The sequence below is a fragment of the Podarcis filfolensis genome (assembly GCF_964270895.1).
Source record: "Podarcis filfolensis genome assembly, chromosome: 3".
In the NCBI taxonomy this organism is placed as follows: Eukaryota; Metazoa; Chordata; class Lepidosauria; order Squamata; family Lacertidae; genus Podarcis; species Podarcis filfolensis.
Genome location: NC_139606.1, coordinates 73,451,433 through 73,464,911, shown reverse-complemented (window position 1 = coordinate 73,464,911; position 13,479 = coordinate 73,451,433). Strand labels below are relative to the sequence as shown.

The 13,479-nt window shown below is 45.0% G+C and overlaps 1 protein-coding gene across 1 annotated transcript in view; it reads right to left on the bottom strand.

Annotated features, from left to right (window-relative positions):
* SMOC2 (SPARC related modular calcium binding 2) overlaps nt 1-10,727 on the bottom strand; it is a 133,047-nt gene extending 122,320 nt beyond the window's left edge. The window contains exon 1 of the mRNA XM_083606083.1: nt 9,738-10,727. Coding sequence (XP_083462209.1) covers nt 9,738-9,815 — 78 coding nt within the window. The 5' untranslated portion in view covers nt 9,816-10,727. The remainder of the gene's footprint in view (nt 1-9,737) is intronic.
* Between the last annotated feature and the right edge of the window lie 2,752 nt (nt 10,728-13,479).

Genomic DNA, 13,479 nt, shown 5'->3' with positions numbered 1-13,479 from the left:
TCTTGTCATTCTTGAGCTAATCACATGAGTCTGAGAAGCCAATCCATACTTTTAAAGAATGCTGAGTCAGCAGGATTAAGCATCCTGCGTGTTTAGAAGATGAGTAGTTCACAACTGCTCATGGGTCACCGTGAAGTAGCTGAGATCTCACAAAACTAATCAGGATCCAAGCCTTGAAAGATGACTCTTGATTTGAATTTTTTAGTCTGGTGTTCATTACGTGAATGCGCCTAATTTTCAAATTGCAATGGCCACATTATATATAAAATGTGAACATTTGCTACGGCCCCTCCAGGTCCTGTTAGGCCTTGACAGCAACCCCTGCTGCTAGCGGTGTACCCCTAGCTTCTATCGCCAGCTCTATCTTTATCTCTAGTGAATATGTCGTTGCCTTGACTGGAAGGAGGCCAGTTGAACGCCGTCCCTACATTTACAAAGAATTATACACAGCAGATTTGTAATGCTAAAAAAGTATCCTATGCCATAACAAAGTAATACAGCATGAAAATATTCCAACCATTTATGCCAAGAGTTATAGAATATTATATCTCATACTATGAGGTTGCTTCCAGGGCTGTGAATGAACTTGTAAGAGACCTTGGCAAATTTCTTTCTGAAGTTAAGATCTTGTGGTGAGTGTGTGTGTGTGTGCATGCACAAATGTTTTGACATGGAGAAGAGGAAGAAAAACCAATTGGAAGATAAACAGCTAGGGTATCTTCAAATCTAGAGGCTCCTTATCTGGACAGACTTTTGAGATAAAGTAAGTCTGTGATAGGTCCAGCTTCATTTCCCCTCCAAATACAAATTATGCTGCCAAAGTTTCTTCCCAAGCTTTCCTGTGGCTCAGCAGTCTTCTGGGAATTCACTTTAGTTTTAGATCTCTCCCTTCTCCCTCTTTCCCTCTCTCAGATAGGTTGCTCATTCTCCAGTGAAATACTATGCCAAGATAAAGTTAGAAAAGGTACTCTTTAAGTTAAGAAAGCAAGACTGGGTAAAAACATGAAGCTGTTCAATAGTGTGATTTTTCCACCAGGGTGTTTTCACTGAGGCTGTGGGCTGCAGAGGGAAGATGCAGCTAGAGTAAAAAGAAGACAGTGGTAGAGAACCAGAAACATAGTTTCATTCAGGGATGGGGGAGATATTCAATCTAGTTCACATTTAAATGAGAACCTACCTAATCTGCAGTTTCCAAAACAGGACAGGAACTGAACCACAGCAATCCTTCCAAATACACGCTTCTCCAAATTTTACACTGCTGTTGTCCGGCCAAGTGATATGCATAAAAATGTATGTAGCAGTGAAATGCAAAAATGCTTTACAGAAGGGGAAATTGCTTTGCAAAAGTGTGTACACTAGCAAAAATCGCATACAAAAATGTGTATTGTCAGGAGAAATTTGCGCTAAAATGCCGATGAATTTTCATAAGGTATTTTCATGGGGGAAAGAAATTCATGTGGAGAACTGAACTTAAGCCCGGGAAAAATGAGAAACTAAGGGAAATTGACAGATTCATCTATCCCTATTGATAACCACCTCTTCTCTGTAACCCTGGCAACAGCAGACCCTACACATTGCTTTCCATAACTGCAGGTTCCTCCACCTTCTTCACACAAGTCAGTGGAACAGTCTTTGCCTTTTATAGAAAAAGAGGAAAGGTGGAGAGAAACCACATCTGCATTCAAGGGGCATGTTCTGTGGCTTCAGCTTGAAAACCATTGTTCTGTGCTGAACTCAATATTGAGTCCTAACAGGCCACACACTGTTTTCTGACTGTACCTAAAGAAGTACAACACAGTCATTTCCATAGAGCAGGATTCCTAGAAGGGGCCTTGGGTCTCCCCTGATTTGCCATACATGTTCAAAGAAAGCTTTGGAATTGGATCAATTGGAAGTGATCGATCCTACTTCATTTTTAAAAAGCTGTAAAATCAGTGCTTAGAGCTCATTCAACAGAGGTTCAAGTAGGTGTGTGCATAAACTAGGAAAGGGTTTCAGGCCAATCATAGGAGATGCCCTTACTGGATGGGCCGGAACCAATCTCCAATAGGAACCTGCATGTTTTCCAACAAAACTTTGGAATGCCAACAAAAGACTGCTAAATATAACTCAAATGAAATGTCGTGCCACTCTGAATATGATGGACTGGCACAGTACTGGCTGGTGGTGAGCCGATCTGATCCTCACATCACTGTGTTTTTAGCTGTGCCCACTCCATGCTGAGCTTGTTCTGCCTTGCCCCTGCCCACCCCCCTTGGTAAGCAAAGCAATGTGCCACATTTTGAAAATGGGAGAGAAGCTCAGCCTCGCCAGCTCCTACTGAACTAAGCTTCTTTCTCCCTTTCCCCCTTCCTGCAGTATCCATTAACAGCAAAGCAGAGGGTAAGTTGTTTTGATCCATCTTATTTCCTGCATAAAGCACTGGGAAGTCAAAGGAAGGATTAGTAGAGAGGAGATATCTATCCTTCTCCTACACACTCTAATCTTGCAGAAAATTAATTATTGGGGAGAAGGGGGTCATAATCATCAATATGAGTCCTGCTTGTCATCATACATCATTTTCTAGCATTCAAAAGGAATGTGTTGAAATAATTTTGGGAAACAAAGCTGTTTCATGGCACCAAAAATCCAAGCACTAAGATCTATGTTTCAGTGAAAAAATGTTGAGCTTTCCCCAAATAAAGTATTCTTCTGTTCTTAACTGGTTGCTTTTTAAAAAACATACACACACACAATTTCAAAATGTTAAGTGTAGCTTCATGCTGTACAAAGGAATATCCACTCCAGCTAAGCAGTGACGTCTATAAAAGCAGTTCCTATGTAAGAATTCCATTGTCGGATGACTGGAGACTGCACACACACATGTACATTTAGACAGGAAGTGTTTGATGTGATCCCCTTTCCCAACCAGTAGTATACATAGCAACACATATTACCATCTACACCAGGCTTCACAACCTGGTGCCCTCCAGATGTTTTAGACTACAACTCTCATCAGCCCCAGAAAGCATCTAGGTACACTATAGGTGCACCATGAATATTCAGAGTGTCCCATAAAATGCAAGGCAAATATAATTTTAATCATGTGTGCACATAGCATACATGCTGCAAGAAGAAACAGAAAAGGCCCTACCTCCATCACACAGGCATAGAGGTGACATGAAACAAACCCAGCACATAATGGGGAACATGCAAAGCATGTACATGAGGATACCATAATATGTCTGGTTCATATGTGGTGCGTGCACTATAGCGGAACATGAGAAGTGTCTTCTACATTTAACTTTAGAAGAATTCCATCATCGCTCTCCTGCCTTCACCATCATGAGAAGTTAACCGAGCTCTGGTGAGTGAGACAAGATTGAGGATTCCCTTCTGTGGCTGCTGGAGCCACAGAAGGGAGAGGCAGTGGTGGGCGTTGGGGTCTCATATCTCAGTGGTGCCCCATGCAATGCCAAATTTCAGCACCCCTTGCCTCTCGCCTTCCATTCTGCATCATAGTTGTGGCACCCTCGGCACACACCCAAGGCTACACACTGGCTGCACTGCCCTAAGTCCGCCTGTGGGAGAGGAATGAGCCTTGCACCTTCCTCAGAGAAGCTTTTCTCTGGGTCTCCTGGCATTTAAAACTCCAAGCACACAGCAGGCAGAAAAGGCCACATGCCTTCACTGCCCCTCTGAGCAGGAAGGGAGTGACAGCGATGGGTTGGCTTGCCTCTGTACCTGCTAGAACACTGGAGCTCGGGTACCAAGGCAGAGAGCGCCCACCCTCCTACCGCACACTTCAGTGGCTCTGTACCAGTGTGGTTCATAACTTCAAGCTGCATTTCAAAGAGGCAACAAGAGGTCACAAACAAGGTAAAGGCAAAGGACCCCTGGACAGTCAAAGGCGACTATGGGGTGCAGTGCTCATCTCGCTTTCAGGCCGCTTCTCCACAGACAGCTTTCCGAGTCAGGTGGCCAGCATAACTAAACCGCTACTGGCACACAGAGGACCATGACAGAATCCATAGAGCACAGAAACACTGTTTACCTTCCCACCATAGTGGTAGCTATTTATCTACTTGCACTAGTGTGCTTTCAAACTGCTAGGCTGGCAGAAGCTGGGACATAGCAATGGGAGCTCACAATGTCATGCGGATTTGAACCGCCGACCTTCCGATCAGCAAGCCCAAGAAGCTCGGTGGTTTAGACCACAGCACCACCCGCTCCCTCATCCCTTAAGGTCAAGTCCTAGTGATGACACATTTTTTGTTGGCCATCAAACCCATCCAAAAAGTGTTGACCCAGAACCTTCAAGCTCAAACCCACAAAGCTGAGCATTTCTTCCAGCTAGTGCTCTTTCCAACTGCGTGTTCCACAGCTGATTAGTAAACAATCTTATTTATAGCAATTGATGTATGCTGAACTTCTATTGTGCAACATGCTTCATTCACCACCCTTTTTTTTACTTGATTTTGTATCACAGCAGGCCTGGCGTGCAAGGTCACTATCTATCCCTTTATTGTTCTCTTTTGCAAAATGATGTTTTGTTCTCAATCCTTGGCCAATATGTCTCCCCTGCCCCACAGTTACTACCAAACATCATGTTTGCTGCTATCCCCCATGCCAGAAGAGGCTGGATTCAAAGTTTGTTAGATATAGATAGATATAGATAGCTGTAAAATGCTCCGGACCATTTGGAAAGTAAGGTGTTAGGAGCTGTAAGATGATATGGCTAGCATAAAACAGCTAAATATTGGTTAATGACAATGTGTGTGTGTCAGAAAGTAACACAGAAAGTTAAAAGAAACTACTAAAGTAATGTAGTAGTGAAAAATGACTGTGCTATGACTGCAAGAGCAAGTAGATAATTCAGGGAGAGAATTAAGCTTGTGCTAGAAACATTATTATTATTATTATTATTATTATTATTATTATTATTATTATTTTAAGCACCTCTGCTTTAAAGCTGAGCTTTAAAGGTGGAGTTACAGCTTGCTAGGGATAAAATACACTTGACTTAATGTGATCTGCACTTGCAGAAGTCACACACTATAAAAGTTCTTGGAAGTGAATGGTTTCTTTTAAGGTTTTCAATTAGTAGCTTTTAATCAGCAAATTATTTCCAGGAAACGGCATTGGGGGGGGGGGACAGGACCCCTTCTGAAGAATGTCAGGTATGAGTGACCCAGCCGCTCTCACTTTCACCCCCACCAAACTTATCGCAGAGGGAACATTTACTATGCCATAGAAATGTTCATTTGCTGAACGGCTAAGATAAATATGTCCCACTTTACTGCTTCCATAAGCTGCATGTGTGTCATAAAGCTTGACCTAAGAGCACAACCCTCTGCCTCAAATACTTCAAACAAACCAGCACTGAGGGGCCTCGTGAGAGTTTTAGCTATTGCTTAAACCTAGCTGCAAGGAAAATGTTTGAGTCTTCAATTATCATTTTCAAATCATTCAAAGTCACTGAGAAGACTGTGCTGAACTTTTCCATTGCAAGATTTGGCTAGGAAAGTGGTTATGGCTTATTTGGTTTTCCTAATGAATGGGCTCAGCTGCCCTTCATACACAGAACCCAATGTGTGGATCTCTGGCCTGTGAAATGTAAACATGGGTCACTGCTTGATCTTATTTATTTGTGTATTTACTTAAGACATTTATATCCTGCTGTTCTGCGAGCGTTAGGCAATTCACAACAAAACCACATGAATTAAAACAAAACCCAGTAAACACACACTATATTGCCCCCCGCAGATCCCTTTATCCAGGTGTACAACATGCATTACTGACCAAATGACCTCCCTGTTTTTACTTTTGGGCAGCTGCCCTTCTGCGTTTCTCCAGCGGCTGGGAATTGCTTGAAGAGGTAGACAAGAATCTGCTGGGGAGCAAGTACAGTTCTCCTCTGCCGCAGGGATGGGGAAGCTGCTATGACACTCCAGATGCTATTGGACTACAAGTCCCATCAGTCCCAGCCAGCATGGCAAATGCTCAGGGATGATGGGAGTTGTAGTCCAGCAATCTCTGGAGGGCCACAGTTTCCCATTCCTGTTTCTGGGCTTGTTTACACTTCTGCTTGCCTAGAAAGCATGGGTCCAAGCAGTTTTCCATATTCTGTTTGCCCTGCTGCTTTCCCCAGGAAAACTCGCTCTTTAGTGCTGAATTGGAGCAAACATCCATCTGTGGTACACCCGATTGACATTTCATAGAATTGGAAGGGACTGTGAAAGTCATCTAGTCAAACCTCTGCAATGCAGGAATCTTTTGCCCGACATGGGGCTCAAACCCACAACCCTGCGATTAAGAATCTCGTACTGTACCAACTGAGCCACAAGTCAATCCAATTCAGCAGTAAAGATTGGGTTTTCCTGGGGGAAAGTCTGAATGAGTGTAATATGAGGCAAGACTATAAATGTGTAAAATAAAAGTGAAATATAACAAAAGCAATGAGGGATACCCATTCTCACTCTTTGACAAAATAAACTGGTGGTGTTTTGTTTTTTAATTTCACTATAATATACACACTCTTTGGAGTGGGATAAGGATTCAGGGAAGCTTCTCCTGAAGGAAGGAAGACCTGACTCATGCTCTGAGAAACTTATTGCTACGCCCCTCAATCCTGAGCCATCTGCACTTTGCTATTCTTCCAGCACTTTAATATGATTTATGAGGTAAATGAGATCAGGTAGATTGTTCAAGATATATTTGCTTAATTCAACCCCACAAAAGCATAGGCTCTTTACATTGAGGGAAAAGGAAAACATGAGTCAGGCTACGATGTAAAAGAGATAAACTAGCACGCTTAATATCAAGTACAGCAGTACTTACACTCCTGTGTACATTCACTCAGAAGCAAGTCCCACTAAATTCAATGGGATTTATCTTCATATAGACGGGCAGAGCATTGTAGCCACAGAATGAAATTTCCTTACGACAGAGAAGCACAACTTAAGTTGGTTCTGTTTCCTCTTTTGGTCATGAAAGAGTAACAATGCGCAAACGGGTAAGCTACCAAAATAAATTGTGGCTGCTTCCATCAGACTTCACTGAGATTATATTTTAATCAGGTTCATATACCTTATCCAAACAACAAGGCTGGTGCCAGGGAGCCAAATTTAGAAATGGGGTGAGTATTTGTAAGGGGGAGAACCTCAAGAGGAACTGTCTCCCTTGACTGAATAGACTGGTCTATTTTTTCAGTTTCATCCAGCCTATTTTGAGCTGGCTCCAAAGTCAAATGGGGATCAAAAGGCCACTCCATGCACCATTTCCTGTCAAATATGGTGTCCAGCAGGAAATGATGTCATCACCTATTGCCCTCTTTCCCAAGGTAAGGCTTCTTCCTTGGAAAACGCGGACTGGTGATAGAGGGCAGAGCAGCAGAAGCTAGAAAGCTTGGAGAAGGGGAGCAGCTTGCATTTTGTATGAATTCATGACAGGCAGGGGACTCCTCAAGGGTCCCAGCCACACCATATATTTAATAGTACATGGGTTTCCCCAATGAACCTTGTGAATCCTTACAGAGCTACAATTCCCAGTGCTTTTAACAAAACTACAGTCCCCATGATTATTTGGGGGAAGCCATGTACTCTAAATGTGCTTTAAATGTATAGCATTAGGCATTAGTGGTTATTGACATGAGGAGAGAGACCATCATGACCAAGATTTGTTCTAGTGTTTGACCTGAACACTTGAACTAGGAAAGCATAGTCAGTTCTTTAGGCAAGTTGGAAGTGTGTCAATCATCCCTCCCTACAACACATTCATGCTGTTCGTATGAAGAGCTAACCAAGTAGTTTAAGCCAATTGCAAAACCAAGGAAGGCTTTCATTATAGGAAATGTTGGCCAACAAAGGACAGCTGGGTGCCTACAAAATTCTGTTTCCTGGTGGCACAGCTACTGTCCACTTAAAGAAGGAATTGGGCCTAAAATATCACTGAAAAGTCATTTGAGAAAATGTAGCAATCAGGAGTGAGTCTATGCTCTCTTAAGGGCACCTACTTGGGAAAACCAAGGTTTCTGCCTGCAGTCCTGGTCAAAAGCAGTCCTGCAGTCCTGGTCAAAAGCAACTCTTCAGACCATTTGTTGAATTCCAGGACCAGTGAATTCAATGAAACTAGGTAAAATGTCTGGAGAGTTGGCATTTAAAGGAATGAAGCAGAGAAAATGAGGCTGAAGGGGCCATAAATAACACACTGGATGCAATCCAGAGAAAGTTGGGCATAAATTGCTTTAGTCACATTAAATTCAGTAGGAACTGAGCTCACCGTTAATGCTTAAGTTGCATTGATTTGAGTGGAATATGTTTAAGTGTCACCAGACTTCATTGGATATTGCCCACTGGCAGTGATCCAACTGTTCTGAAGCTCTTAGTGTTGTGTGCAGGTTTATTTGTTCTCTTTTGTGGGCAGGGAAACACACACTGCAAGAAATTGGGGATTCCTATACAGGCATAGAGAACTTCCTCTAACAGAATCAATCGGGACTTCAGATAGACCTCCAAACTGAAAGTGAGTCTCATTCATTTGTGTGAACTTTACTTCCAAGTAGTTCTGTACATTCACATTTGCTGTTAGGCTGAAATTCCAAGCTCACTTAGTGTGGAGTAAACTGCATCAGAATCTCTCAGACTGGCTTCTGTTTCAAGTAAGCCTTATTTAGGATCAATGTGCAAAACTCTTAATGCAGTGGCTCACACTCTCCCTTTTCCTGAAAGCATTTAGGAGTCTAATCCGCCACTGACTGCCAGCAATTCGTAGGCTGCCAAACACAAACCACTTAAACCACCAAACTTGCATTCAAACCAGCTCAGCCCAAGCACCCTCAGCAGACCAAAACTGGATCAAGTGAAGATTTGGTAACTCATGTATTTGGTGCATACAGCTGTAACCTGCATTGGCTTCAGTTACTTCATGTGTCCTGTGTACACACACAGGACAAAACGTTACTCCAAATTCATTAATGGAATTAGTCAATCCAGTGAGAGCTCTTCTCACTATCAGTCTAGAATAGTCACTGTGAATAAAAGATTTCATTATGCACAGGTATGCCTACAACAATTTCTGCTTGATTGTATCAACAAAAAAATGTTGTGTGAGCTCAGTTGTACCAATTTTGTGGAGAGTGTCATCTTACCTGATCTTCAAATATGCACTCACACATTTGAAAATAAATCCTTCCTGGACCCACACACTCCAACTCCAGACTAAGTTCTCATGGATTTTTGCATTAAAACTATAGGAAGTCTCAAGCAAGACATACACAGTTGGCTGTTTCAGAAACGCCGCTAAGGAGGATGGAGACTTGACTGCACATATTTAGTGCAATACTGAGGACTAGAAGATTGCCTCGCTTTTAAAAAAAGCAAAAGTGGCATTTCCTCGCTTTTACTTGAGGGCTTAGAAATTTCGCCCCGTCAACATTTCATCAAGGTGCGTGCGTGTGTTTGTGTGTTTGTGACACACGTGTCTGTGATGGTAGTACGGGTGGGTCTACCTAGGTCTGGAAACTTGCTTTGCCAGGTCAAGACACCTCTTAGCCCTGGAGTACAACGAAGCCAACTTTTTGCTCGTTCCTGGCTGCCCACCCGCGCTTGGCACAGCGCGCTCAGCAAGTGCCTTTGTGGGTGGGAAGACAATGGCAAGCGGAGACGAGCGGCCTCGGGGAAGAGACGCAGGAGGGCGCTTTGCTGCCCCGGCGCGGCGACGCTGGGGAAGGAAAGAAGAAGGAGCCGCGCCTGCCTTACCGTGAGCGCAGAGAACTTCTGAGCCGGCGCGAGGAGCGCCAGCTCCGGCAGCAGCAGCCACAGCGGCAGCAGCAGCATCCTCGGGCGCCGCCGGATCCGGTCTTCGTGGCGGTGTCCGTCTGTCAGTCCCTAGTGGGGCTCAAGCCCTCCTTCCTGCGGAGGATCTCCCCTGGCGGGTCTTCTTCCGCGCCAATTCCCTCCTCAGGTTTGGAGAGAGGAGCGCGCACGGGAGACGAAGCCGCTCTCCGCTGCGCCCCTGGGGCTGCTGGGTTGGGGATCCCCTCCACAGGCTTGCGGGTCCCGAACTCGCCGCTCTCTCCACTCCGGCGCTCCGCCTGTGGAGCGACGATGCCTTTCTCGTTGTACAGGAGCTGCCTGCTGCGGATCCCCGAATCAGATACAGTCTGCTGGTGGCCAAGCAGCTTGCTTTGCCCTCCCTCGGTGTGGAGCTGTCATCTGATGCTCGCCCGGGGAGAGAGCGAGCGAGCGAGAGAGAGAGAGCGCACGGGAGGGGGGACTTTAAATAATAGCAATTAAAGAGCGGGGGACTTCCCTAATCCTCTCTTCTGTCCTCCTGCACCAGGCAGCAGCCTTGTCTCTGGCTCTGCAGGAATTCGGGATGGTTTGGAAGGAGGCGGCCGGAGAGATGGGGAAGGTGCAGTATGAACCTCCCAATGTCTTATATACACACCCCTCTCTGCGCTTCCCTCTGAGCCCGGCCCCAATGCCTCCTCCCAGACCTGCAGATCCTCCGCTGACTGATTGATTAACCCTCCTGACACCAGTTTTTGCTCGCCCCCTTCGCTGAGATTCCTAGCAGATTCTTTTGGAAAGCAGAATAACCAGCAAGAGTGAGAGAGCGAGAGAGAGCCAAAAAAGGGGGCAAACTGGACCATTTGAGGCGGTCACCAGCGTGCCGCCTGCAACCGTTTGCAAGAGGTCGGCGTGCGCAAAGAGGCAAGCGTGCGTTTGCTTCTAGTCCCGCTGCTGGGGGTTGTTGCAGATTGCGTTGCAAAAGAGGGTTTAAAAGGTGAGCGCCGGGCAGTTGGTGTGTTCCCTCGGCGTTGTTCGCCTTCCAGCTCTGGTGACATTTTGGGGCAGTTGCTCGGTAACTCTAGCTTTTAAGGATAAGCAAGAGGATTTGGTGCGTGCGTGTGCCTTGACGCTAAAGAGTGTCTTTTCGCTCTCTCTTTCAAACGCGGCATTGTTGGAATATTTCAGCCTTGGCCGGTCACTTGGCACAACGCTGCTGACACAAAACTGAAGGATTACAATATTTCTGAAAGCAAAGCAGACTCAGATGAATTTATCAAGGGTCTGGAAGCGCGAGAGAAATAAGAGTCTGCCTTGAGAATTAGCTTTGGTTTAATTTGTCGAATCAAGTGCAACTAGTAAATCCTAGTATTCCAAAAACCTTGTTTTGCATCACACAGGATTCTGCCTTATACTGAAGGCATGTTCGTGTTACTGCCTATTCTGCATTCACTGCCCTTCCGCTGCTAATTTTCCAGCTAGATTCACACTAACTTAGGCTGTGTACATATATATAGTATACACTGTGTGTGTGTGTATACATACTATATAAATGGCCTCAGTCCTGTATACCTGAAGGAGCGTCTCCAGCCCCATCGTTCAGCCCCAACACTGAGGTCTAGCTCTGAGGGCCTTCTGGCGGTTCCCTCACTGCAGGAAGTGAGGTTACAGGGAACCAGGCAGAGGGCCTTCTCGGTAGTGGCGCCTGCCCTGTGGAACGCCCTCCCATCAGATGTCAAGGAAATAAGCAACTATCCTACTTTTAAAAGCCAGCCCTGTCTAGGGAAGTTTTTAATGTTTAATGCTGTACTGTAGTGTATATGCAGCCTGGGCCACAAGCCCGTATGGACCCTGAAGTTTCTTGACAAATATTGCAGTTGGATGTGTTTCTTTGTCAAACCGGCGTCAATCAAACTAGAAAGCTGAATGTGAAGCAGTAAAATGAAGATACCCTAACAGCTATTGCGCATGCACAAATTACAGCTTCACAAATAGGAGTTTGGGGCAGGGGTTGCAACAGCAGGGAAACCAAAAAGGTCCTGCAGGTTATCCCTGCCCACTTTCTGGCATGAACAACAACACACTGGAAACACAGCTTGAAACATAGCAGGAGCAGCGGTTGACCTTGCTACATTTTAGGCCACTAATGTGAACATGCCCCAAATCAGACCATTGGTTCTTCTAACTCTGTTTTCTACACTGAGTGGATGTGGCTGTCCAGGATTTCACAGAACTGTAGAGTTGGAAGGGATCCCAAGGGACATCTAGTCCAATCCCCTTCCCTGCAATGCAGGAATCTCAACCAGACCATGCATGGCAGGTGGCCATCCAACCTCTGCTTAAAAACCTCCAAGGAAGGAGAATCCACCACCTCTCATGGGAATCTGTTCCACTGCTGAACAGCTCTTACTGTCAGAAAGTTCTTCCTGACAGAATCTCCTTTCTTGCAACTTGAGGCCATTGGTTCGAGTCCTTCCCTCCAGAGCAGGAGAAAACAAGCTTGTTCCATCCTCCATGTGGAAGCCCTTTAGATAATTGAAGATGGCTATCATATCTCCTCTCAGTCTCCTCTTTTCCAGGTTAAACCTACCCAACTCCCTCAACTGTTCCTCATTAGGTTTGGTTTCCAGACCCTTGATCATCTTTGTCTCCTTCCTTCTGCACATGTTCCGGCTTGTCAATATCCTTCTTTCAGGTGGAATTTTCTCCCCGCCCTACCTGGAGATGTAAAGGTTTAACCCTGGAACCTCCTGGATGCAGAATATATGCTTGATCACCAAGCTGTAGCCTTTCACATAAACAATGCCATTGGCATCTTTGCACCTGCTCCCTCCAAAAGAGGGAGCAGGTTGAAGCTGGGATTTGAACTTCAGTTGGAGAATTCAGACATCAACATACATACCAAGTCTTGTGCTGATACCTCAGTCTTCATGGCAGATACTGCATTACAGTGTCTTTTACATCTTTCCTGACCTTGAAAACAAGTAGAGGGATTCAGCTGTTATTTGAACTTGAAACTTAGAATTGAATCCTGAATATGCATATCATATTTTATTCTGATATCAATGTGCTGGAGGAAAAGATGGTGTTACCAGCTTACAAACAATACCAAACTGATGAGTTAAACCAAGGTCTGAATTTGCTCAGCTAGTATAATACTTAGCATGGTCATTTAGACTGTTCTATGTGTGTTGATCTTAATAATCTTTGGAATAACCATATAAATAGGTCCATATTTTTATCCCCATATTTTGGATGAAGGAACTGAGGCTGAGAAGGAGCAATTTGCTTAAGGCTCAGTTTGGGAACCTCCAGATGTTGCTCCCATCATTCTTGACCACTGGTCATGCTGGCTTGAACTGATGGGCCTTGAACTCCAACAACATGTGGAGGCCACAGGTTTCCCAACATGTATGCACAACCAGAGCTCTGTCCTGACCAATGGCAGTGGCTGGGGAAAGAACTGAGGGAGGAAGAGCCTTAGAGAGTGGTGGGAGGCGGAGACCAACTGCCTCATTGGAGCAAGACTTCTTGGGAAGAGCAGCCATGATCACTGCCTGAGCTGCTTTGGGGGTTTTTTGAATAAAGAGTTAACTTCATTGACACTCCTTATTGCTGACCTGCTCCTGACTCCGGCTCCTGATGCTTATTGAGATGGAGCCAACCAGGGCTGCACATAATATTGGAAATGCATCCGCACCATAGATTT